Consider the following 27,132-nt stretch of genomic DNA (forward strand, 5'->3'; position numbering starts at 1 on the left):
TGCTGTGCCTTGGGCAAGACAGATGAGCAGTGGGATAAAGTGACAACTCTCTGTCTCTTTGTATGAACCCCAATCCCAGTAGCCTAATTTAAAGAGAAACTAGATTTCTTTAAAGAAATCCACAGATTTCTGAAATCCCAGATTTTCAGTTCAGCCAATTCTTCATAGTGGGGACTTGATAAATGGGGGGGGGGGGGTTTGTTTGGTTTTGATAAAATCTTTGAGAACTTCAATCCTTCCTTTACCTATCATGAGATTGCCTATTGGCCCATTAATGAGGACTTTTTGTTTGTTTGGTTTTGGGGGGTTTTTGGTTGGTTGTTTGTTTGGTTGGTTGGTTGGTTTTCATAAAATTGACCACAGACAAATAAGTGCCAACATTTCTCTGGTTGCCCTTCTTGGGAGACAGAGGGAGCCTGACCAGATGTTTCTTATGTATCACTCCACGCTGGAAAAACACAAACTTACTGAGTGGCTATAAACCAAGCCTGTTGCCATTGAGTCATTTCCAATTAAATGATCATGTTAAATCCTAAAAAGATACAGGTCAACTGTGCTAATTTTCTTAAATTTCATGAAAATTAATAAAATTTAATAATAATAATAAACAAACATACTAATCTTTTCAAGAGTGTTTCTTTGTTTTCCAAGCTGGAAGAGGATATACCAAACCAGACAGTTCACTTGCTTTGCATCTAGTTACTCATCATGAACTGTTTATATTCTTGGGTTGGTTAGATTGTGTCTACTGACTTTGTGATCCAGATCATAGTCCATTCTATTCAGTTGAAAACAAAATTGCAGCGTGGGTTAGAGGCATGGGTATGGAGGCAGGTAATTCCAGCTTCAAGTCCTGCTTCCTTTGCTTACCAACTCTGAGATCTCCTGCAAGAGACTCAACCTCTGTGTTCATTTTATCCTTAATAAAATGAGAATGATCTTAATACCTACTGTGTGCATATGGAGAGGATTGACGGGTACAATGGGTTTGGCCACACCCCTAAGAAAGCTTAGGTTTGGTTTGGTTTGGTTTGGTTTTTATATTCCTCCAACCCAGATGCAGGGAGTTCTGATGGTCTAGAGGGTAACGAGTTGTGCTGTCAACCCAAAGGCAGTTTCTAAGTTCAAATCCACCAGCTGCTCCTCAAAAGAAAGATAGGAAATCTCCTCCTCTGAAGAGCATCATAACTATCGGCTATCATAACAACAACAGCAGCAACCCAGATCCTTTCCCAGACCTCCATGATCCTAGCTCTTCTGGTGTAGTCTAAAGGAAGTTGCTTTGCTAACTGAAAGGCCGCAGCAAACGCTCTCTGGTGGTTCAAATTTACTAACAGCTCTGCAGGAGAAAGCTGGGCAATCTCCTTGCTTGCAGCCTTGGAAGCCCAATGTGTTGATTCCAACACTATGGCAATGAGTTGGGTTGGCTTTGGGACTGTTTCTCTTTAACTCAATAGAGAGTTCAGCTGTGAGCTGGCTCTGACTCAGCAGTGATGAGGTGTTGTTGGCTTGGGGTTTGTTTGGTTGGTCGTTTCATGTTTTGTCAATTTTTTTTAAAAAAGGAGGTATTTTGTCAGTCTTCTTCCTGCAGAAGCGAGCTGCGGTTCATCATCCCTCCATTTATTCTACCTAAGCCATGTACACCACGAGAAAACAAAGTGACTCTGAAAAGACTGTGCTTGCTATCAAATTTATTCTCAAATAAATCTCTCGTTTGTTATTTTAAAGACATGTCCCTGCAGATCTAAGTTGATTGAGGAGCAGAAGCTTATCAGAAAAGAGACATAAGAGCAAGATGCCCCCTGATATCAGGAATCCTGCAGCTGCCAGCCCTCTCTCTCACCATAACTTGCCAGAACAGGAGCAGCTCGGAGAGGTGAGTTTTCTCAATCCTCTGGGCAGCCCCCTCCAACTCAGCTTCCTCCTCTCCATCGTTTCTTTGATCTCAGAGAAAAAAACAAGAGCTGATGGCTGTCCCAAATAGCTTGTTACTTCCCAAGTTGGAATGAGTGGTGTGTGAGAGGACAGGCCTGAAGACAGGTGGAGAGACCGGGGGCTTTGGTGAGCCAGTGAGCTCATGCTTAGACAGTCAGATGTTCCAAGCCAGCTAATCAAAGGTCTTCCTTGACTTGAGATTTGAGCTACACAGGGGCCATGAAGGTTCATAAGTTCTACCTTTTCCTGTACCCTTCAAGGGCACCCAGCTCTCAGCTCAGGCCATCTGGCTGCCTGGTGTCCCAGCCCTCACCATCCACTACCTATTTTCTGTCTTGGACAGCTCCTGCAGCTGCCCCACACATTTCTGCATCGCCTTTACTTTCACATCACCCTCCTTCCTGCAGACACTCCAGGGCCCTGCCAACCTCCTCAGCAGCACCTGAAAGTCGGCTTGGAACCCAGATGATGAGAAGTAGTAGACAAGGGGGTCGATGCAGGAATTCAAGGTGCTGAGGACCAGCACATAACTCCTCCACCTGGGGCTTTGACCCTGGACAAAGCCCACCACGTGGGAAACGTGAAAGGGCCCGAAGAAGACAATGAAGTTGATCAGCGTGGCTGCCGCGAGCCCTGCCACTCTCCTCTGCCGGTAACGGCTGGCACTTCTGCTCAGGATCCACACCAGGCGACTGTAGCAGTAGCTGGTAATAAGCAGGGGCACCCCAAAAAGGACCACAGCCATCTCCAGCCGGACAGGCAAGAGAATGGACAGCTGGTGTTCCTCGAACTCCATGTAGCAGGTCTCATTGGTACTTTGAGAGGAGTTTGAAGAGAGTTCAGTGACGTAGACCACACTGCAGTGGCCAGCGGCCAGGAGCCAGCAGACCGCGCTGACAACACAGGCCTGTGCCAGCCTCGGCCGGTTCTTGTACCACAGAGGGTAGGCCACGCTCAGGAAACGCTCTATACTCACTGCGGCCAGGAAGAGGGAGGTGAGATAGATGGTAGTGAAGAAAAGGAAGCCCGAGAAAGGGCAGAACAAGAAAGGCAGAAGCCAGTACATGCCATTGGCGGCCTCCACCATGCGGAATGGCAGGAAGAGCAGCAGAAGCAGGTCCGAGGCGGTCAGGTTGAGCAGGAGCACGTCCACGGCCACTGGGCGGCGACGCAGCTTGCCCACGAAGATCACCAGGGCCACCAGGTTGAGGGGGAGCCCCACGAGGAAGGTGAAGAGGTACACTGAGAAGTAGAGCCAATGGTTGCCAAGGAAGAAAGACTGGTCTGTGTTTGTGCCCATGGTGGAGGCCACTAGCAGAAAGAGAGAAAGGTGTTTATATGGTGGAGACCTTCCCAGCCCTGGCCAGTTGCACCTCAGCTGTCAGCAGGGAACGTTGCACCCACAATCCCCCAAAAGGATCCATCCTGCTTTTCTTCAGCGAGGTCAGCCCTTTTGGCTGGCTCATCATTCCTCATCTCCAGCAGAGAGTCCACCCAGGTGCTGGCCCTGACCACCCAGCTGCTCCTCCACTCAGCTACTCGTGGCCCCATGCTCACCTGCTTGTTCCAGAACCCAGCGCTCTGTGCGCAGCACTCCTCCAGAACAAGTGTGGTTAGCTAGATATCTGGCAGACAGATAAAGGCCTGGCAGTGCCTGTGACGTCACCCGCTGCGGAGCAGCAACACAAAAGATGCCTTCAACTGCTGTAGCAGAGCTGTGTTGTATGCAAAGAGGAGCAAGCTCCACGTCTGTGTGCTGCAGTGAGGGACCCAGCAGCTGCCCTCGTCATTACTGCGGGACAGGAGGAGTGCGGCTTCCAGGGTTGATGTTAGGGATGCCTCTGGAATTTTCTGGAATCACCACAGCACTGGGCAGAGTTTGAGGTCTCTGTGGAGCCTCGTGTAAGTAACTTGACTTCCTTGACCTAGCTGTTTATTTATAAACCAGGGGTGTTAAATTCATTTTGGAAGGTTGTTCTGAGCAATTCGTTTTTCAACCAACAAATATTTATTTAGTGCCACAATCAACACCAATGGTAACAGCAGGCAAGGAATCAAAAGACATGTTGCATTGGCCAAAATCTGCTCTCAAGGATCTCTTCAGAGTACTAAAGAGAAATTATGTCATTTTAAAGACTAAAAGTGTGCTGGATCCATTCCATGATCTTTCCAATTCCTTTCTATGGATGTGAAACTTGGACAAAAAATAAAGCTAGGACGTTGAAGAGTACTGAATCTACATGGGCTCCCAGAAAAATAGGCAAGTCTATCTTGGAGGAAGTGCAATGCTGAGACTTGGGAACAGTGAGGGTCAGAGGAAGAGAGGATGACACTCATGGAACCACCACAGGAACTGCGATAATGGGCTCAGACATGGCGGTGAGGATGTGGCTGGCACAGGACTGGGCAGGGGTCACGTCTGTTGTCTGTAGGTTTGCGTGAGTCATTGCTGACTCCAAGGCACCCAAGACAACAATTCTCCGGACTCTCTTTAAACACTGGGTTTACATCCCTTAACAAAGCAGAAAGCCTTGCCCTTGTGAATATTGAAGAGACCAGTTTGCATAAAGCAGTTAGTGCTTGCCAGGCGCGCGTCACCTTACTTCACCTCATCAGGACTGATGGGTGTTTGCTCCACCACAGCCTCTCTCCTCTGCTGTCTCATGGGTCCACAGAGCCATCTATCACCTCCCCAAAACTAACCACAAGTATGAGCATTGACCCCAACACCTCAAATTTACCAAATGTCCCTGGCTCTTCGGGTCCTGCCATATGGGCTCATCTTCTACATCTATTCTTTTCTTACTGTGGAGCCTCTGCCAAGTTTCTTAACCTTATAAAACTACTAACTCATTGCTAAGAATTGACCCATAACTGACCCGCCAGCAGGTTTCCAGAGACTGAAATTCATCACACGAGATGATTACCCATCTTTCTCGCGAGAAGCAACTGGTGGATTTGCCTTTGAGCTGGCCATACAACTCCTTATCTACAGCTGGCTTCAGTATAGAGGTGTCCAGGCAGGACCTTTGTGCAAATTAGGAAAAGACACCCCTTCCAGGTGGACCCTGCCCTGCACCAAGATGCACTGCTTGAGGAGTAGGCGATGCCTTTGTTCAACTAGGATCCTCCTCCCACTGGGCTGAGGCAGCAGGCAGGGGCTGACATGTGGCTTGCTGAGTCGAGCACAGGCTAAAGTTTCATTACTGTTTGCCTCTCTCTTCATGGTCCCCTCGTGTCCTGAACAGATTGCCTGGCAGTAGCATAACAGATCATGCTGAGGGAGCAGTGAGGCACCCTTGCTAAGCACTCAGGGTGGGGCCTGCAACTACTCAGGATTCCCTGTTTTCCGTGATTAATGTTATGGATCCCATCTTCCCTGAGTGGAAGCGTTCTTCTCGCCTACAGACTTCCTGTTCCCAGCACTGATGCTGCCTCCTTGTGAGCTCACAATAGTACAACAGTGCCCTTGTCTTAGCTCCTGCCTCCTCCTCTGTACAGAAATTGTTCTTTCCTAAGTAGCAACTCCCAAAGCATATGAGCAGAGTGGAGTGTCTTCAGGAGCAGCAGCAAGCTTCCCTCCTCCTTCCCCGGGAGCGAAGGGCCGCTGCCCACAGCATAGATAGGAAAGGGCATGAGGAAAGGGGAGGCAAGGCCGTAGAGCCCCACTGACGTGAACAGAAGCCAGCTTACCTTCCTCCAGTGGCCTGGCTCCTGGTCACCGTTTTCCTCGTCCACCCAGGACAGTCTTTGGCCAAGGCTCTTTCTGAATGAGTGGCTCCAGAGGTGCCATCAGACAAGGCCGCCCTGCGGTTCCTTGGTTGCAGTTCCCACCAGGGCCCTGGAGATACAGCCTGGCTCCCCGGTTTCTCGCACCTTCTCCCCTCAGCAGCAGCTACTGCTTCTGGGAAGTCATCTCTTGCATTTTGTCCACACATGCTATCCACCGGCCTGTCCCTGCTCCCAAGTAGCTGGTCACGAGTGGATTGAGCACAACGCTCCAGGCACCTGTGATGAGGCCCAGCTTCCGCCAGCCACTGCCCATGTTGGGATGCAGGAAGCCGGCCACATTGGAAGCGTTGTAGGGGCCTAGACAGAGCAGCAGGGTGAGCATAGCCCCACCAGCCACCCAGGCTGCCCTCAGCTTCCGTCTGTGGCTCAGACCAGAATGGGCCAGTGCCCGGAGGCAGCCCACGTAGCAGAAGGTGGTGATGGCCAAGGGCAGGAAAAAGAGCAAGAGGGAGAAACTGAGGCGGGCAGGGCCAGCTGAGACTGGGTCCCAGGCTTCCAGACAGACTGGAGAGCCATTGACTGGTATGTTGATGCCCAGGGAGCTGGTGGCATTGTCCAACCAGCCTCCTGGAGCCTCTAACCCAAAGACCAGCCCCAGGTGACAGAGAACAAAAACCCATATACCCACACACACACCCCAGGAGTAGCATGGCCTCCGGATGGCTTGGTAGCCCAAGGGGAAGGCTGCACCCAGGTAGCGTCCAGCACTCAGGGCAGCCAGGAAGCCCCCACCAGCATAAAGGGGAGCAAAGTGGGCCAGGGCAAAGGCGGGACAGAGGGAGGTTGGCAGAGGCCAAGCCCCTGAGGCCAGGGCCTCCACAGCCTTCAAGGGTAAAGAGATGGCCAGCAAGAGGTCAGAGCAGCCCAGGTGGAGGGCGTAGACCAGGCTGGGAGTGAGATGGAGCCGGGCATGAGATGCTGCGCCTCGGATGACGAGCACATTGAGTGGGAAGCCCAGCACGAAGGCGGCCACATAGAGGGTGAAGGAGAGCTCTGGAGGCAGGTCCATGTGGCGGGGGTGCCGGCCTCTCCCGGTCCTGCACTCAACTTGTTCCGTGTCCTCGGGTCTCGTAGCATCAGAAAAGAGGAGCTCCTGGAATCAGAAACTGGTTTTAGAGCTGCTTGGAGTTTCAGAAGACACATGGTGAGATAGGTGATGCAAGGGAGGTCTTTGTCTCACATATTGTGGCATGTGGCCAGGCGGGACTAGTCCTTGGAGAAGTACATCATGCTTGGGAGAGTGGAGGGTCAGCACAGGAGAGGAAGACTCCAGAGACTGGGGCAATGAGGCAGGTGTGTCAGAGATGGCAAGGTTTACTCAGAAAAATATAGGGTTCAGAGCCATTCTTCATAGGGTCGCTGTGAGCCGTAGTAAACTTGATAACACATAACAACAAGAGGGAGGTGACAGCTAGTGAGGAAAGAGTCTGTATTAGAAGCAAGGATTTCGAGGCCTCAACTCTCCATTATATTTCTACATCACCTCTTAAATTTAAGACAGCCACCGCCTTGCAAGGAGGAGAAGCTAAGACACTGTCACTCAGGTCTTAGATGAAGGAAGGTTTCTGGAGGACTAGTCCTTGGAAAAGGACATCATGCTTTGAAAAGCAGTAGGTCAAAAAAAGAGAGAAAGACCCTTAAGGAGGTGGACTAACACAGTGACTACAGTGCTGGAGACATTGTGAAGAAGACAGGATCACACATAGTTTGGCTTCATTGTACATAGGGTTGCTGTGAGTTGGGTGCAGCTCGACGGAACCTAACAACAGTAAGGGAAAATTAAGCAGAGAGACTTCAGAACAGGGTATCACTGGAATGGAAGTTAGAACTCTCCAAGTACTCCCTGCTCTCCAAGTTCCCTGGAAAGAGACCAAGCTACATCCAACAGGGGAAAAAAGGGGGTTCTGGATCAGATATATGGAGGTTGTGGTAACAGGCAGGCAGAGGGGTTACCCAAGATTACCTAAGAGCAAGTCAGGTCCCATCAATGTCTTGGGGAAAGATTTTAGCAGATATTAAGGAGCTAAACTGCTAGACTAGACAGGGTTATTGGGGGGGTTGGAGAGTAACAACTGGGGGAAAGAGGAGATCCAGATAGAAAGACTTACCTCCTGTCTTGCCAGATGTCTCTAAGGCTCTGAGTCCCCTGACTGAGACAGGCAGAGAAGGATGCCCGGAATGAGCAATGAGCTGGAAGAGAGAAGGGTGCAGTGGAAGGGCCATTAGCCTGAGGCACTTGCAGCCTGGGTGAGCAGCTAATGGAGCATCTCAGCCTAGACCTGAGGGAGAATCTGTTTGTTTTTTCAATGGAGACAGGTGGGGAAGGGGGGGGAGTGTGTAGCCAGTACTCTGAAGGGACAGGAGTCAAAGGGTACAACTAGAATACAGCTTGATGCCCTCCCTCATCCACTCACCACCTATTTCCTACCCATGGATGAAGTTGTTGTGCATGAGCTTGGAACTGCATTAGCTCACTCCTAGGTAACAAGTACTTCTAGTGCATCTCAATTTAAAATTAGTATGTTGCTGTTGTTGTGGTGTTGTACCATGCGTCAGAACTCACTCATAGCCTATGCTCCTTTGGATTTTTAGAGGCTTTAAATCGCACGAGACGAGATTGCCTATCTTTCTCCCTAGGAGCAGCTGGTGGATTTGAACTTGGGGCCTGCCTTGGGGTTGACAGCACCACCTCTTACTACTAAGTCACCAGTAGAATAATGACAACTCCATCCCACGGTAAAGCCTCTTCCCTCCTCAGGTTTGTAGGCACAGACCTCACTGGTGAGAAGCTAAACCAAGGTAAGCCTGTTTTGCCCTCATGCAGATACCAACTCATAGTGACACTCCATTGAGTTTCCAGAGACATAAATCTTAGAAGTAAGGATCCTGAAACTTCATTGCCCAAAATGGTGGGCACGTTGTCAGGAAGTGCTTGCTCTTGAAAAAAAGACATTAGGCTTAGAAAAGTAAATGGTCAGCAAAAGAGAGGAAGCCGTTGCACAAGGTGGATTAACACGATGACTGCTACAATGGGCTTGGGCATGGCAGAGATTGTGAGGGTGATGCATGAAAGGACAAGCTACTGTCAATAAAATAATCTGGAGCAACTCACTACTACAAATCTTTATAGAAGGAGACTACAGTTTACTCCCATCAAGCAACTGTGGATTCAAAGCTTTCACTGTGGATTCAAACGTTTCAATCAGCAGCTCAATGCATCCTTTTCAAGCTTCTCTTTCCCCTTCCAGCTTAACAGTGGGTTCTGACCCACTTAGTATTGCAGGATGGTGAAGGAGAAGAGGCCCTGGAGAAGCTGAGGAATGCCTTGACTCTGCCTCTCTCTGAGCTGCATGATGCAGGAGCTGACACCTCCCTGGGCCCTGTCCAGTGTCGTTGCATTGGATGTCACTCGGCCATGGAGAATGTTTTCATGGTGAAATGGGGAAGGAGTGTAGAAGAAAGCAAGAAAGAACAGAGAAGCAGAAACTGAAAATACAAAAAGGAAGTCGGTGGCCATTCTCGATTATGGGAACCAAGATAATGGTTTTGAAAATGTGGTGCTTCACCAGGAAAACTTCCTGATTACCCAATCAGCTGGTTCTCCTGACTCATGCTTCAGTTCTCCCAGTGTGGAGGAGTGAGCAGTCTGTGGTTGATCAAACCATGTAACTGCTAGAATCACCTAATTAAAATATCTTTGGATCATGGGGACGCAGACTCATTAAAATAATCTTAATGTTTTTGTTATGTGTCATCGAGTCCCTTGCAGCTCAGAACCTCGCTCTATCCCTAGCCAGCCTCACTGGCTCCGACACACCTATCCCATTGCACCAATTATTGTGTCAATCCATCTCATCTGGGGTCTTCCTCTCCTGCTCTGTCCCTCCACCATCCAAGCAAGGACTGGTCCCTCCTGGCCATGCGCCCTAAATATGTGAGACAGAGCTTCAAAATACTTGTCTCCAAGGAGGAACTTGGTTTCACCCTCTCCAAGACAGACCTATTTGTTCTCCTGGCAGTCCATGGTTTGTCCAATACAATACAATCCAGCACCACAACTCAAAGGTATCAATTCTTCTGTCATCCTTAGTCATTGTCCAGCTCTCTGATTCATAGCTTGTAATGGCAAAGACCATGGGCTGGATAAGGTGCACTTTAGTCTCTAGACTGATGTCCTTGCTCTCAGCACTCTGGAGAGGTCCCTGACAGCAGACTTCCCCAGTGCAATCCATCTTTTGATTTCCTGGCTGCTAGTGCCAAGAGTGATTGCCAACCGTGGAGCTGAACAAGCTAAAATTGTTAATAACTTCGATCTCTTCTCCATCCATCATGATGCTGCCAATTGGCCCAGTGTGTGGAATAAAATATTCCCTGTGAAGCCCTGGCATGGTCCCCACAGTGCATCTTACCACCTATATCCAGAGGGAGGAGTGCTCCTTTTGTCTCTGGAATGCACAGAGATGTGTCTCTGGCAGACTCGTGTTAATCAGCTTTTGGCCAAGGACAAGTCCCATTTCTACATGCACTCCAATCAGCAGACCTACTCCCCCAATGATATTAATAAGGAAATCAAGACTTCAATCAGTAGCAAACCTGAAACAACTACTCGAGGTGCACTCCCAAGATGTTGGATGAATTTCTTACAATCCGATATCTCAGGGAACACGAGCAAGTTCCCTTCAGAGTGGGTTGCCACGAACACACAAACACACAAACACGAGGTAAGTGAGGAAATAGTTTGCTAAGAGGAAAGAAAGGTTCACTGAGCACAGAACACTGTCTAAGATAGAAACAGTGGGTCTGCTCAGGAGTGAGAAAGACATTGGCCTAGGAGTAGAGATTAACTATCTAAGAGATTCTTCTTCCTGGTTTGATTCCTTCTTCTCTGACCGTCTCTAGTTGCTGATGGTGGTGGTACTTGTTAGGTGCTGTCAAGTCAGCCACGACTCATAGCGACCAGCCTGAATGCTGCCCTGTCCTGGCTATCCTCATCACCCCGACACATACGCAAGCCTGTTGTTCCAGCTACTGAGTCAATCCATCCACTGCAGGATTTTCCTCTCTTCCGCTGACCCACCACCTTTCCGAACATGACATCCTTTTCCAAGGACAGGCTTCTCTTAACAACAGTCCCAAAGCATATGAAATGGAGTTTCATATTCTTCCTTCTGAAGAGTCTCAGCTGCACCTTCTCCTAGTCATACATGTTAGTTCTTTTGGCAGTTTAGTTGGTGGAGAGAGGCAACTTCTATATGTGGTGGTCACCTCATTCCATGGCATTTCTCAGACAGGAAACCAAGCTGAAGAGAGGACTGTGTGGTCTGTATATACTGCAACAATGCTGCCGCGTACTGCAGCAGCTAACTGTAGCATCTCTTCATGTTCTTGCCATGTTCCCACTGTTCTCTCTGATCTTAACACGTGTTATTGTTGGTGCCACCAAGTTGAGTATAATTCACAGTGACCCCATGAGCAGCAGATCTGAACCCTGTTCTGTCCTGTGTCATCGTCATGATTTCTTACATACTTGAACCCATTGGTACAAACATTGTGTCAGTCCAACTTGTTGAGGGTCTTCTCTTTCTCTGACCCTCCACCTTTCCAAGCATGTTGTCCCTTTCCAAGGAATAGCCTCTCCTAGTAATATATGCAAAGTATGTGAGATGAAGTTTTGCCATTCTTGCCAGTGAAAAGCACTCTGGTTGCACTCTTTTCCAAGATGTATCTGTTTGTTCTCTTGGCAGTCCATGGAATATTCAGGACTCTTCTCCAAGGCCACAGCTCAAAGGCATCAATGCTTCTTCTTTCATCCTTAATTATTGTCCAGCTCTCAGATGCATAGAAAGTGATTTAAAAGACCATGACCTGAATTAGGCACACCTTAGTCTTCAAATTGACAGTAATTTGACTGCAGACTTTCCCAGTGCAATACTTCTTTTGCTTTCTTGACTGCTAGTACCAAAGGTGTTGATTGTGGACTGTTGCAGACCGAGGGTAAAGTATTTTTATTAATGAGACAGACAGCCAGCAATGAGATAAAACAGAGAGTAAAGACAGGGGGCCTGCAGTTCTCCACTGAAGGGCCTCAAGCCATGCCTCTCTGTATTTATTGATAATCAGGGGAAGCAAATCATAAAAGAAATTCCTTGTAAATGAAGCCGAATTTTTCTCTATTGTCAACCTAATGCTCTAGCTCAGGAAGTATTTCACACGTAGTAACACTCCCTCTGTAGGGGGGCCCTAGCTGTCTCTTGTGTGCAGGGAACAAAAAGTTCATTTTCTGTGATCTGTCACAAGAGAAATCCTAACTTATAAATGTGTAATTCCTTCAATTCCTGAACAAGGGTTTTCATATAATATTTGGAATGAAGTTTGGCTTCCCCTAGTGGACCCAAGTAAAATGAAATCATTGACAATTTCAGTCTTTCCTCCATCTATCGTGATGTTGCCTATCGGTCCAGTGGTAAGGATTGTTGTCTTCTTGATGTTGAGATGAATCCATATTGACCTCCTCACTATTAGCAAGCCTCTCTCTAAGTTGTGTGGGAGCTGACCCCTCCCTGTAGCCCTGTGTAGGGACACTGGACATAATTCAGACATAGAGGGTGTGTTTTCCTACATTGACTGCTTAGATTTCTTCCCTCGGTTGTCCATTTTCATCATTGGGGTTACTTTATCCTTCTAGAAACACCTGGAATAACAAGATTTAAAGCAGTTCTGGGTTGATCCCCTCACAAGTATGGCCCACAAAGCTCTCTATCCCTGTTTTTTTTTTGTTTTTACTGTGTCTGTCTGTCTCCCTCTGCTGCCTCGCACTGACAGCCACAGCCTCTGGATTTCAGTTCTCTTAGGCGTCTGTGTTAACCACAAGGCCACTGCACTCCTCCCAGGGTCCAGGTCACTTGATTAAGCTTCTTGAGTGATCTTCTGGGAGCCCTTCTCTCTCACTAGGCTTCAGGTGGGATGGAGCATCTCTCATGCTTTCTTGGGTGAAAAAGGGGAGAATGAGGGCACTAAAGTGATAGAAAATGTAATTCTCAGCAACTTTCTCCAAAGAAATGCTCTATTGTCTGCCCTAACCTTCTCATACGCCTGTCACTAAACTGATTCTTGGTCATTTCATTTCTAAGTTGTGCATATATGATCCAGTACCTCATGTAAAATGTAGAAGATCTTGTAATCAGTTACATAAGTTTTAGTAATTGAAAAACATTGAGGGAAGATATAAAGGCATTCCACTTTATATCTGGGACAAGTGTCTGGGTAAAGTGCAGAGTTAGGTGCTAAGGGGGTGTCTTTAAGATCTTCTAGGCTTTGGTCCTGCTTGTCAGTAGTCCCCTGGTGGGAGAGTTGTGCCATGTTGGATTTCTAACCAAAAAGTCAACAGTTCAATTTTATCAACTTCTCTGCAAGGAAAAGATGGGCAGCCTCTCACTTCTAAATCTAAACGCAAGATAGGACAGACTTCTGTGTTTCATAAAGTGGCTATGTTGTTGTTGTTTTGTTTTGTTAACTTTTACATTTTTATTAAAAAGTTTGACCATGAAGGAATCATAAATTGTCTGAATTCTATTTATGATACAGTAAGCATCTAAGTAGGGAACATATGCCATAATAAAGCAACATTTTAACATGTAAAAAAATTATTCTGAATTCTTACTACAAATGTAACTGGGTAAAATATGACAATGGGTAAAACTTAAGCTTAAGAGCTTGTAAGATTTTGGAAATGTTTTGCGAAGGAAATTGGAATGTCTTCCTTTGTCAGATAAAATGAATGGGTAAGCTTACTTCACAAAGCCAGAAATGTACATTATGTTAGAAGAACAGAGTAACATGTGATGTGGACTTTCTATCAAAGTGACAATTACTTAATGACAATAACTTGCACATAAGGAGATAGAATATGCTCTTTCAAAGACATGAAACTAGAAGATGATTCTTACAAATTTCTTAAGTCCTGAATCATTTTTCAGAGAACATAATCACAAAACACAGAGATCATTTCCATGGCATGTTAAAAGATTCCTTTATGTTACAATCCTTTCCTCAAAGAATAATACCATTTAAGTATAAGGCAAAACTGTGATTCTCTTGACAAAAGTTTCTTTGCATTCTCCCACACTCAGCTGGTAGTGGTAATCGGATGCAAAGTTTTAGTGTTCCAATCTGTCTGAGACAGTGAGATTGGCACAGGACAGAGCAGGGCTTAGGGCTCTTGTTCATAGGGTCGCTAGGAGTCGCAGGTGACTCAACAGCACATAACAACAACAACAACAATCTGGACAAACCAAGGCGCAGACTGTGACTTGGGGATTTGACGGATGCTCCTGGCAGTGGGCTCCTGCTGGTGCTGCTGCTACATCCAGCTGGTGCTGGTGGCACCCACTTCAGTTTTCTGCTTTCAACTGAAGGACTGCATATCTGTAATGGTTTCCTAATGGCGTTTGAAGGAGGGAAATCCATTTTTATCACGGCCGAGATTGAAGTCACAAAAGCATTACATTTGGATTTAAGGTTTTTCTCTTTTTTACTTCTGGGAGTTTCACTTTCACTTCTTTCTTTTTAACTTCTATAATTTGACTTGTTCTCACAGTGACATTCTCACCTTCACTCTCATCAAAATCTGCATCATCTTCAGAATCATTACTTGTTTCAAAGTCTGGCTTGGAGCTCCTGACACTATCACCATCACTGTCTTCCAAAAGCATCTTCCTTTGTCATACCACAGCTTTGCATGCTGCCTTTCTTTTCCCTTGAACGTGATGAGAATTCTCTTCCTCAGTAATCTTATCCAAATCTTGATAATCACTGGCTACACTATAGGTAGACATGTGAGGGGATTTAGTCCTTGTTTCACTCTTGTCACATTTTTCATGTTTTGATCTTGTGATTCCGGCACATTGGTGATGTCTGTAGGATTTTCCTTAGCTGATAAAGCTAGCACAAGTCTTCTGGTACAGCTTGTCGTCTAAAGCCATCCTTTTTTGAGAAGTTTTCTCTTGTGGGACATCTTCTTTCTCAAGATTCTTTAATTTAGGTTTTCGTTTATTTAAGGAGACTTTGGATTTCCATTCATTCATTGTTGCATTTTTCTCCCTGCCCACCCCTCCCCCCACCCAGTACACTCTTCTCTTTGAAAAGTAAAAGTTCTCGGGGCGGGCTGCCCTCAGCCCCCGGCTCGGGGCGAGCCGTTGCGGCCCTCTGCCCAGGGCGGGTTGCCCTTGGCCCTCTGCCCGGATGTGGGCTGCCCTCAGCCCCCAGCTCGGGGCGAGCTGTCGCGGCCCTCTGCCCGGGGCAGGCTGCCCTCAGCCCTCTGCATGGGGTGGGCTGCCCTTGGCCCCTGGCTCGGGGCAAGCCGTCCCGACCCTCAGGATGAGCTCCTCAGTCCCCAGATTGTGCCATCTGACCCCTGGGTGGGGAAGGAGAAAAAAAAAAAAAAGGAATGCCTAGGGTATCCAGAGAGTGTTACCTAGGCCACCTTCTGCCACCCTCCCCCCCAGTAAACCTGAAAGCAACATCCTCAAAGCCCTTCTATTTGGAACTCACAAGTTTGTTCTCTCTAGGTTTGCTCCCTTTCCTATAGGTAACCTTAACTCTGAGTTTTACTCCATAATTGACCCTGAACCCAGTGCCAGTGACAAAAAGGAAATACAACTGACAGCTAAGGAAGCAAAGGAGGATGGAGCCTCTGGGTTCAACCAGCCATCCCCACTGGACCCACCTTGGAAAACACTTTGCAGTCCAGAGGGGAGCAAATGACAGGAAAATATCTTCTAACAGAGCAAGAAGGCAAGCAGCTGTAACCCAAGACCACCATTAAGGTGATAAAGTGTCCTCCCTTCCCCCCTTTACATCTACGCCCCTGTTCAGCATGAAGAAGCCAGAGAGTCGGCATCCAATTCCCAAATCAATAAGACAGTTGGTTTAATTACTATTGGAAAATGCTTGTCATTCCTCTGTAGCATCTGGTCCCCACTGGACCCTCATCATTTCCTTCACCTGCTCCCCCCACCGACCAAACTGTGCAGCTCTGCAACTGCATCCTGGCCCATCCTCACCCTTCTGCCCCCCAACCCTCACCTCCTTGTACCCCCAATATGTTTTTCCCAATAAAAAAAAAGAAAAGTAAAAGTTCCCCCATTGTTTTACAATCCCTCCCCTCAGGTCCACTCCACTATGCAGCCTTTGTTCTGGACTCCTGTCATGACAGTAATACCTAATCACATATCTCTTTTAAACAGTTTTCTCCCTCATTGGTTTCAATGCAATATACATTATTTATCCCATTTTTCTCAGTCTACCCCCAACACTGATGTCAGTCCTCTTTTACAACAGTGGCACTATGCAGCATTTGTCCCTCTGTGACTGAGATATTTCACTCAGCATAATGTCCTCCAGAGTCACCCATTTTGAATAATATTGCATGAGTTCCGTGTTTTTCAATGCAGAGTAGTATTCCATTCGTTTGTTGATGGGCACTTAGGTTGTTCCCAACTCCTTACCATCGTGAATAAAGCTGTGATAAACATGAATGTGCATATATCTGCTTGGGTAGCAGTTATGGTTTCTTTAGGGTATATTCCCAGTAGTGGAATTGTTGGGTCAAATGGGATTTCTAATTGCAACTTTTGAGAAAGTGCCATACCGCCTTCCACAGTGGTTGCACCATTTTACATTCCCACCAACAATGAATAAGGGTTTCAGTTTCTCCACAACCTCACCGGCATTTGTTGCTTGCTCTTCTGTTAAATTTTGCCATTTGTACTGAGGTGAGAACTCATAGTCATTTTGATATGCATCTCTCTTAGAGCTAGGGATTTTGAACATTTCTTCATGTGCTTGTTGGCCATCTGAATGTATTCTATGGTGAAGTGTCTGTTCATATCCTGTGCCCATTTTTCAATTGGATTATTTGCCTTTATCTTGTTGTGGTGACTGACCAGTTTCTTATGCCACAAAGGCCGCATCTTGTTCTATAAAGGCTGGAAATTTGCTGCTTTCAAACCAGGTAGCAAAGGTAGTTTTAATTCCTGCTGAAAACCAAACTAGAAATTCCACACCCACCTGCTAAATTCCACCAATGATTCGCACTGTTGTTGATGTTTTGTTGTTGTTATTGTTGTTGTTAGGTGCTGTCAAGTCAAGTATGACTCATAGCAATCATAATGATCGGCCAACTGGAACACTTTCCTATCCTGTGCCATCCTCATTACCTCTGAAACACGCATGCCCATTTCTGAAGTCCCCTGTCAGTACATCTCACTGAGGTCTTCCTCTCCTTCTCTGACCACCCTCTTCTCTTTCCAAGCATGATGTCCCTCTTCAATGAATAGCCTCACCTAGCTACATGTTCTAAGTATGAAAGACAAAGCTACGCCATCTTTGCCTCCAAGGAGCACCCCAGCTCCAAGACGTATCTGTTTGTTCCCTCGGCAGTTCATATTCAGTACTTTTCTCCAGCACCACAGCTCAAAGGCATAAATTCTTCTGTCATCCATATTCATTGTCCAGCTCTCTGATGTGTAGCAGGTGATTGAAAACACTATGGCCTGAATTAGGCACAACTTAGTCTTCAAACTGACATCATTACTCATCAGCATTCTGGAGAGATTCCTGACAATGGACTTACCTAATGCAATGTGTCCTCTGATATCCTGATTGCTGGTACCAAGGATGTTGATTGTTAATCCAGGGAAGGGGAAATTGTTGACAGCTTCAATCCTTTTCCCATTTATCAAAATCTTGACTGTTGTTCCTGTGGTGATGACTTTTGTTTACGTGAAGTTGAGATATGATCCATATCGAAGGCTGCAGTCCTTGATCTTCTGCAGCAAGTGTCTCAAGTCTTCCTCATTTTCAGCAAGCAAGGTGTGTCATCTGTATAATGCCAGTTATTGAAAAGTCTTCCTCCAATCCTGATGCCACATTCTTCCTCATAAATCTGGCCTTCTCAGATTATATGTTCAACATATAGACTGAATGGGTATGGAAAAAGGGTAGAATCCTGACACACTCCTTTCTCAATTTTGTATCATGCAGTGTTCCTTTGCTCCATTCCCTATGATCAGAGCAACGTGGGTTGCTGTCAGTAATATTCAATTCGAAGGTGTCTAATGGCAACATGAGCTCAACTTGATGGCATTGGCAGTTTTGGGAGATGATAGATAGATAGATAGATAGATAGATAGATAGATAGATAGATAGATAGATAAAAGGTCCAATTTCTACCCAGTATCCCCTCCTCAGTGAAACAATCTTGATCTCTCCATCCAAACCAGCCTTTTCCTATTCTTTGTAGATCTCTCTGTATTCATCTTGCACTGCATTTCTTCAGAGCCTCCTATGACTATGATTGTTCAAGAGCCAATTTTCTATCAGCTTTATTCACTACATGTTACACAGTGGGTGCTCTGGTACTGTGGTCGTTGTTGAGAATAAACATAGAATATACACCAATTCAACAATTTCTACGTGCACAATTCAGTGACATTGATTACATTCTTCATGTTGAACAGCCATCCTCACCCTCCTATTTTGAGTTTCTACTCTCTCCATTAATGTAAACTCACCACCCCCTAAGGTGCCAATCAGTGTCCCATAAGCAATTACCTCGCTCCCCTGTCCTCCCATTCTTGACAATCACTAATAAATTTAGATCTCTAAAAGTCTCTGTCAGTTCTAGGTGAAACTCCTTGTTTCCTTCGACTTCTATTAGCGAGTGTGGCTAATCCCTTGAAGATCTCCATGTGTCTTGGCCTACAGCAGTGTGAAGGAGCTTCCTCACACAGAGCCGTGTATGAGGAAGTCCAGAAGGATACACTCCACTCCTAACAACTCTTCCCTGAGAGCACTCAGGGCCTCCCTCCACTAGGGCCCATTTTCCTTCCCTTTTCTTTCTTTTTTTTTATATATCCAAAATTCTGTTTATTGAGATAATTTCCATTCATCTTGATTTTTTTTTCTTACTACTTTCTTTCCATCTGAAAGAGCATCCTTCCGTAAGCCTTGCTTTTCCTCCTGTAGGCTGACAGAGAACAGTGGAGCTGCCAACACACAAAACTGCTGTTTGTGATGGCAGAAGACCGTGGTGATTTTACAGCATCCTGGACATTTCACATCCATGAAATAGGAATTAGGGCTCTGCACCAGGTGCTTCTTCTTGTGTTTCCTCTTCTCCTCTTCTGGAGAGGGATGAAGGAGATCCTTTGCGAGAGGCATGTTGGCATGCAGAGGTCACAGCTGGGAAGGCCCATTTTCTTTCTTTTAATGATGTTACAGGCCACAACCAAGGGCCACACACGTCCATTCTATAAAGACATGATGCATTTCACCCTTAATCCTCTTGAAACTATGTAGTTAATTAGACCATGAGAGAACATTGCAGCTTCTACATTAGATCATTACATACAAGAATTTTAGGAGGGTACCATTCAATCTATGATGGATTGTTTCGACCTTTTGGCTATTGTGCACAGTGGACAGTGGAAGAGAAGTTTGTTTGACGTTCAAGCCTTTTGTAACAGTTACTAGGAATAGGATTTGGAGGTCATATGGTAGCTCTTCTGTTCTTTGTCAAAAGAACTTCTATTTAAATTTTTTTTTTGTTTTATACTGTTTTATTTACAAAGTTTGAATACATTGTCTTTCACACTGGATCTTTTCCATTTCCTTCACACTCATCCCCCCCATCAAATTAATCACCCTATGATTAACCACCTCACCCCTCACACATCCACAATCCTCTGCCTCCACCCACCCCCTGGGATCCTCATACTTATTCTGCAATAATGGTTTATACAGTATTTGTCCTATGTGACTGACTTAGTTCACTCAGCATAATGCTCTCCAGTCCTTCCCAAATTAGACAGTAATTTACAAAACCATTGCTCCTGTGTGCTATGTAGTATTTCTTTGTGTGAATGGAACATCCTTTCTCAATCCATTCAATTATGGTTGGGCATCTGAGCTGTTTCCATGTTCCTGTGGTGGTGAATAAGGCTGCTATGAATATTGGTGTACTCAAAAGAACTTCTTTTTATATGAATGAATGAGTACATATATATATTTGTATACACACACATATATATACATAAATACGTGTGTGTGTGTGTGTGTGTGTGTGTGTGTGTATTCTAAAACAAAAGAACTTCTAATAAGCATATTCTCAGGAGGGGATAGTCCCTGGCAAAGGACATCATGCTTGGAAAAGTAGTGCATAAGTGTCAACAAGAGAGAAGAAGACCCTCAAAGGGAGAGTCTGATGCAGTAAATACAACAATGGGTTTAAACACAGGAGAAATTGTGACAACGGCGCAGGGTTGGACAGAGAACTTCCTATCATCGCACGCAGTCACTATAAATTGTAGCCTAACAACAACAACAAAGTAGTTCTATTTTCAGTGTTTTGAGGAAATGTCATACTGTTTTCCGTAATTGTGTTGTTGTGCGCCACAGAGTCAGAGCCAACCCACAGCTGAAGCTCCAGCAGGTTTTCAGAGGCAGTCAATCACAAGGGAGGAGATTTCCCTTCCTTCTTCCCAGAGCAGCTGGTAGCCTCAAACTGTGTGCGTTTGGGATTGCAGAGCAGCAAATTATTCCTTTATTCCCAGCAATGAATAAGAATTCCAGTTTCCTCACAGCCTTGACGGCAGTTGTGTTTTCTATTTCCTTTAGCTCTCCTAGTGACAATGAAACAGTATCTAGTTTTGGCTTGCCTCTCTTTTGGTGACTAATAGTGTCTTTGCTGACCATTTGGTGAAATGTTTATTAAGTCCTGAGCCCATTTTTAGTTGAATTATTTGTCATTTTTATGTTATTGTTGAAATATTATCTATCTATATGCTTACGCTCCCAAGTCAAAGGTGGGTGACTCTACTCCGCGGCCCTCAGGCCTGGCCTTTAATTGTTTTTGGTTAAACAGTCTTCTAGGTCATGTTAACCCCGGTGTGTCCACTTGCTGTACAGAGGTCATTCGTGGTTGCTGTGAAGCCAAACACTGTGACACTGATGAGTCAAATGTGAGAATGTTTACCCATGGTGGACAGTGTTTGGTGGAGCTCCCCGATTAAAACAAGTTTGGAAGCAGGAGTGGCATCCACTTCCTTAATAGCTTGCTTCGGGAAACCCTATGAACCTGGAGAAAGGACAAAAATTATACAGGTATACAGGACTTTCGTTCATAGGGTCGCTACAAGTCACCTACAACTCGATGGCACTTAACAACAACATATGCTTATGTCTACTCAACAGCACTTAACAACAACATAGAAAGAGCTCAGTTGGCCTAGTGGACAGAAAGTGATGCTACCAAGCGAAAGGTGGGTGATTTTAATCTATGGCCCTCCTACCTGGTTTTAATTGTTTTAGGTCAAACAATTAAGTGGTATGGCACTTGTCTGCCCATTTGCTGTATAGAGAGGTAACTCGTGGTTGCTGTGATGATAAACACTATGACATTGATATGTCAAATGCGATAATGGTTACCCATGGTGAACAGTATTTGGTGGAGCTCCCTGATTAAAACACACTTGGAGGCAGGAGTGGCAACCACTTCCGAAATAGGTTGCCTCCGGAAACCCTATGAAGTTGGAGAAATGACGAGAATTATACAAGTGTTCAGGTCTTTTGTTCATAGGGTCACTATGAGTTGTCTGCGACTCAATGGCACTTAACAACAACAACATATGCTTATGAGATATTAGATTCTTACTGGATTCGTGGTTTATGTGTATACTACGACAGTCATAAGTTTGCCTTCCATGGAAAATTGGTAAATTTTTTGATTAATGAATATTTTCTATTTTTCATGAGGTCTCATTTATTATATATTTTGTCTTCTGTTCTTCACACTTTTGATATTGCATAAGATAAGTCACAACTCCTGCATTTTCTTCTAAGAATTTTATTATTTTAGTTGTCACATTTCCGTTTCCAAAGATTCTTCAACTAGCTGTTTCGAGACTTTTGATCCTCTTCCACTCATCTGTGTCTGTTATTATACCAGGAGCAGGCTGTTTTGATTACTATCACTGTAAGTTGTGATTGTTGTGGTGATTATTATGTGTTGTCAAGTCAGACCCCACCCATAGCTGACCCCCAGTGTATGTCAGAGACTGTAAATCACATGTGGGGAGATTGTTCACCTTTCTCCTTTAGAATATCTGCTGGATTCAAACTGCTTGTCTTTGGGTTGGCAGCACAACTGCTTATCCACGAGGCCACCAAAGTTCTTGTTCTAAAATCTGGAAGGATAAATTCTCCCACTTTCAGCATGTTTTAGCTTTTCCGGGTCTCTTGCCATTCCATATAAAGTTGAAGAGTGGATTTTCTACTTATACAGAAAAGGCTGTTGGAATTTTTATCAGAATTGCATTGCCTTGGGTATTACTGACATCTTAACAATGTTGAGTCTTCCAATCCATGAACACTATACAACTTTCCATTTATTCAAGTCTTCTTTAATCTCTAAGTGACGCTTTAGAATTTTCTTTGTATAATAAATTTCTTTCTAAGCATTTTATTCTTCTACTTGCCATTGAAAGTGGAATTGTTTGCTCAATAAGCATTACTGAAAGCATGGCAAATCGGCTGGACTCTGGGAGAATGGTCGCCTGTATTCTGGAAATCCTGGCCTCAGAGTTCTTAGTCACCTGTTCTAAATGCCTAATCAAGGCCTATTGACAGCCATATCTTTTAGTCAATTGGTCATGAAACAGGTTTATGTCAGCAGCTGGGCCCAGGGACAGGATGAGATGGCACTTACTTACTGGTTGCCAGGGAACCTGTTTCAGGCCTCATCAAGCCTGGGGTTGCCTTCTGCTCCCTCAAGGGCACCCTAGACAACAAAAATGTTCTTGGAGACTCTAAACTATGAGGATGAAATTCTGTCAGATCTTTTTTGTTCCCCAGCACATGACTTAGTAGCAGGTGCTCAGTTTTATGAGTGAATAAAAAAATACTGAATGACACTGGACTTCATTTGGGGTACATAAACCCTAAAATCTTTTTCCTCTTATATTTCCTAATTTTCATAATATTTAAATAAATATATACAACATAAAATTTGCCATTTTAACTGATTTACATTTTCAAGTGACACCAGTCACACTACCGTGTGATTCAAACATAATCATTTGTTTTGCAAATTTTCTAATCATTTGAAACAGGAACTCTGTACCCATTAAGCAATAGTTCCCCTTTCTTCTTTTCTCTGAGCCCCTGGTGATCCATAATCTACTTGTGGTTGCTGTGATGCTGAAGACTGTGACAGTGATGTGCCAATCATGGTAACGGGTACCCACGGTGGACAGTGTTGGTGGAACTTCCCAACTAAAACAAGCCTGGAAGCAGGAGCAGCATCCACTTCTGAAACAGCTTGCCTCCGGAAACTCTGTGTACGAACAGTGCTCAGGCTGTTCGTTCATAGGGTCACTATGAGTCGTCTACGACTCGACGGCACCTAACAACAACAACAACTTGAGATATTTCATATAATTAAAATTACATAGTATTTGTCCTTCCATGTCTTCTTTATTTCTCTCAGGACTATGTTTTCAAGGTTCATCCATGTCATGACACGTATTAGAACCTCAGTCCTTATTTTGGCAGAATGATATTCTGTCTTATTTATTCAGCCATCTGTTTTTGGACACTTGAGTGTTTCCACCTTTTGGCTGTTGTGAAGAACATAGTGTCATGTTCATCAGTTTATACTCTCTTCACTCTTTTAAAGAATTATTCAAGTTCCTTTTCCTCCAGAAATATTTGTATATCATATTATTTTTGTTGTTGTTGTTGTTGTTGTGTGCCACTGAGTCAAGCATGGCTCATAGCAGTCCTATAAACAACCAATCTGAACCCTGTCCTCTCCTGTCCTGTGCATCCTCACAATCTGGCATACTCAAATCCATTGCTGCAGTCACTATAGTAATCCATCTGGATGAGGGCCTTCCTCTCTTTCATGGACCCTCCACCTTTCCAAACATGATGTCCTTCTCTAAGTATAGCCTCTCCTAGCAACATGCTCAAAGTATGTGAGATGAAGCTACCTCATCCTTGCCTCCAGGGAGCACTCTGATTCTTCTCCAAAATGTACCCATTTGTTCTTTTAGCAGTCCATGTCAGTAGTCATTACTCTTCAACACCACCGTTCAAAGGTAACAATTCTTCTTCTGTCATCATTAGTCACGGTGGAGTTCTCAGATGCATATATAGCAAGTGACTGAAAAGACCATGATTGGAATCAGATACACCTTAGTCCTTAGTGACATACTGTTCCTCAATAATTTGGAGAGGTCCCAGACTATAGACTTTCCCAGTACAATACATCTGATCTCCTGACTGGTGGTACCAAGGGATTGGTTGTGGATCCAAGTAAGAGGAAGGCATTGACAGTCTCAATCTTTTCTCTATAGGTTCAGGGGCAAGGATTTTTGTTTCCTTGATGTTGAGATGCAATCAGTGGTAGGATTTTCATTTTATAGGAGACTAAATTGAGTGGACTCTCCTATCAGCGAATTTGGTCATAAAATGACGGTGATTCTTTTCCTTGCTCTTCTAGACTATCTCCCTGTCCCCAAACACACTGACCTCCAGGGTCCACAAATAATTCACAAGTGTTTTCGAACAGTATCTGGGCCATTTTTATTGTACAGCTCCATGCTTGTTACATATTTGTCCACAATCCTCTGTCTCAGAACATCAGAATTTTCAGGGGAGAGCAGCAGCAGCAGAATCCTGCCCATGGAATGCCTCACTAACACGAGACACATTTCTGGAGCAGAAACTAGCAATAGTGCTCTTTCTACCTCATTTCTGTCCCTATTTCTTGGGCTTTATCCCAAAGGCAGAAATAAAACACAAGATTCATGACGGGATGTCAGAGCAAGGGTGGGGGTAGGCAGGCGTCAAAGAGATAAGGGGAGAAGAAAAACTTGGGATGGGCTTTAGGAGGTACAGATGAGTGGATGGGGGTAGGAGGAATATTATAGTGTGTGATAAGGAAGGAAAGTAGAAAAGGACCAGGGGACAAGCTTCTTGGAGGGTTAGGGTTATCTGCACTGAAAAGGAAGACGGCCACCAGGCTTTCTGCCTTCACTGGGGTGGCAGTAATATCTGAGTGTGTGTATGTGTTTTGGGGGAAGGATGTGCTGTATGACAGGGGCTGAGCAGCAAGGGCTTGGCAACGCTTCTGGAAAGCCCAGTCCCCTCTGCCCCGCCCCATCCCCCAGTCGCCTCCATCATCACCAATTGTACCCATCAGGGCTTGAGCTTCACATATTCCACTTCTTCCTTGGTTGGAGGACGCACCCCAGCCCCAAAATGAACCAGCTCCGAGTAATGTAGCCCCTCATCTTCCGGAATAGCTTGAGCCACATTTTCATAATCATCCTGAGAAAGCCACAGCATGATAAGCGTGACCTCCTGGTCACCAGCCTCCCACTGTCCACTCTTCCTCCCTATTCATTCTCCGTTAAGTTCAGGTGAGGCGACAAGAACCCAGTCAGATGTCCTCTTCCTGGGAAACTGGCTGTAGTCAGTCTGCATTTTTCACCTCTTTTCTGCCCCTCTTACCCTGGACTAAACCTCAGAGACAGAAGGTATGGGTAGGCACAGGGGTGTGCTAAGAGACCTGGGGATCTGATCACTTCTGAGCATCCCTTTCCAAGCCCAGCCCCTGCCCCTGATGATTAACTACCCAAGTCTTTCTCACACAGGCCAGAGTCTCAATTTCCCAGTCCCTACCACCACCAACCCCACCGTAGCCCTGCCTTCTTACCACTCGACGCTTTTGCACCACTGAATAAGTGACAGTGTCTTCTCCATTTGGGATACTGACTGATGTGCCTACATCACTGAGAGGGAAAACAAACAAATGACCACAGATAGAGCATTTAACATGAACTCTCCTCCTTCCAACACGTTTGGTTCCCTAGCAGCACCATGGCTGGCCTCCCTGAAAAAAAACAATTTGTCATGTCCCAATGCTCTCTCTGTGTGTCTCAATCTCTCTCTCTCTCTCTCCTCTCTCTCCTCTCTCTCTCCTCTCTCTCACACACACAGACCCCCCCCCAACCCCACCACCACTAGGTCAATTCTAATTTAGAGCAATCCTCCATTGGATTTCTGAGGCTGTAAATCATAACATGAGGAGAGAGCCCTTTGTGTTCCCATAAAGCAGCTGGTGGATTTGAACTGCTGACTTCTTGAAGCCCAACACAGTAAGCACTGAATCACCCAGGCTCTTGAATACTTGTAATAGGAGCTAACAAGTAGAAATATGCACTAAATGAGAGAATGTATGCATGTGTCACAGAATGTCAGCCGTCAAGACTCTAGGCATCTATCTATCTTAAAAAAAGCCGACTCATGCGCATTGAGGTGGAGCCTCCACTGGGTTTTCAGAGACTGTAAATGGCACAGATGGAGATTATCCATCTTTATCCCATGGAGTTGATGATGGAGAGAGGAGCCATCTCTGATTAGCAGCCAACTCCCTACAAACTACACCACCAGAGCACCCTGGCTTATCAACACCTCGCTTAAGAAACAGAAGCAATTCCAGAAACCATTAGTTGCCCATTAGGCTGTTGAGGGATAGAATGAGATAAGAGAAATATGGTGGTGCCTGGTACAAAGAAGTCAAGCATAAAGTGAGCTTTGCCCCTGCATCTCTCCCAGGGTACAAATGTCATCTCTCCTGGTCCCCTCAGTACCCAGTGCTTGATGCATCAGTATCGTCAAGAGGAAAGCGCAAGGCAGCATAACTAATGCCATCTTCCATTGCTGGATTAGAGCATCCCAGGGAGTGGGGTCCTTCAGAGAGGCGAGCCCTCCTAGCCTGTGAGAAAGACAGATTTCAGCTTTAACCACTTATTTCCCTGCTTCAAATTCCCTACTCCTGGTCTCGGATGCCCCAGGTCACCCCAGAAGCTCTCACCAACCCTCATCACCTCCTTTCTCAGTCTGACTGTAAGTGTTCTGGCCTTCATTCCCTCTTTCTCTCATCCTACCTTTTTATTCCTCACAAAGAAGCTCTGCCCGCTGGAGTTTTCCTGAAGCCCCTGCTGACCTTGAATCTTCTTCCAACTGCAGAAAGAACGACATGCTCTGCTCGGTGCAGCCACTGTGGAGGGCGGTGTGGCGCTTTCTCAGAAAGTTCCAAATAGAGATACCGTTTGACCCAGCAATTCCACTACTGGGAATATACACCAAAGAGACCATAACTGACATCCAAGCAGATATATGCACACCCATGTTTATCGCGGCTTTGTTCACAATAGCAAAGAGATGGAAGCAACACAAGTGCCCATCAACAAACAAATGGCTAGAGAAGCTGTGGTATATTCACACAATGGAATACTATGCTGCATTGAAAAACAAGGAACTCATGCAAGATTATTA

At 45.4% G+C, this 27,132-nt stretch overlaps 3 protein-coding genes and 1 pseudogene across 3 annotated transcripts in view; all 4 read right to left on the reverse strand.

Moving 5' to 3' along the window:
- Window positions 1-2,254: 2,254 nt before the first annotated feature.
- LOC102861568 (free fatty acid receptor 3-like) lies at window positions 2,255-3,235 on the reverse strand. Its single transcript, XM_006899727.1, has one exon. It carries the CDS (start codon window positions 3,233-3,235, stop codon window positions 2,255-2,257), a length of 981 nt encoding a protein of 326 aa, XP_006899789.1.
- Window positions 3,236-5,830: 2,595 nt separating this feature from the next.
- FFAR1 (free fatty acid receptor 1) lies at window positions 5,831-6,736 on the reverse strand. Its single transcript, XM_006899728.1, has one exon. It carries the CDS (start codon window positions 6,734-6,736, stop codon window positions 5,831-5,833), a length of 906 nt encoding a protein of 301 aa, XP_006899790.1.
- A 785-nt stretch (window positions 6,737-7,521) lies between these two features.
- On the reverse strand, window positions 7,522-18,948 carry LOC102862385 (annotated as a pseudogene).
- Window positions 18,949-24,987: 6,039 nt separating this feature from the next.
- The window catches only part of CD22 (CD22 molecule), an 11,566-nt gene continuing 9,421 nt past the window's right edge, over window positions 24,988-27,132 (reverse strand). The window contains exons 10-13 of the mRNA XM_006899729.1: window positions 26,742-26,817; window positions 26,445-26,569; window positions 25,508-25,583; window positions 24,988-25,119 (exon numbers count right to left, since the gene is read on the reverse strand). Coding sequence (XP_006899791.1) covers window positions 24,988-25,119; window positions 25,508-25,583; window positions 26,445-26,569; window positions 26,742-26,817 — 409 coding nt within the window. The remainder of the gene's footprint in view (window positions 25,120-25,507; window positions 25,584-26,444; window positions 26,570-26,741; window positions 26,818-27,132) is intronic.

The sequence above is a fragment of the Elephantulus edwardii genome, unplaced genomic scaffold (assembly GCF_000299155.1).
Source record: "Elephantulus edwardii isolate Elephantulus edwardi_28Jun2011 unplaced genomic scaffold, EleEdw1.0 scaffold00266, whole genome shotgun sequence".
Classification (NCBI taxonomy): Eukaryota; Metazoa; Chordata; class Mammalia; order Macroscelidea; family Macroscelididae; genus Elephantulus; species Elephantulus edwardii.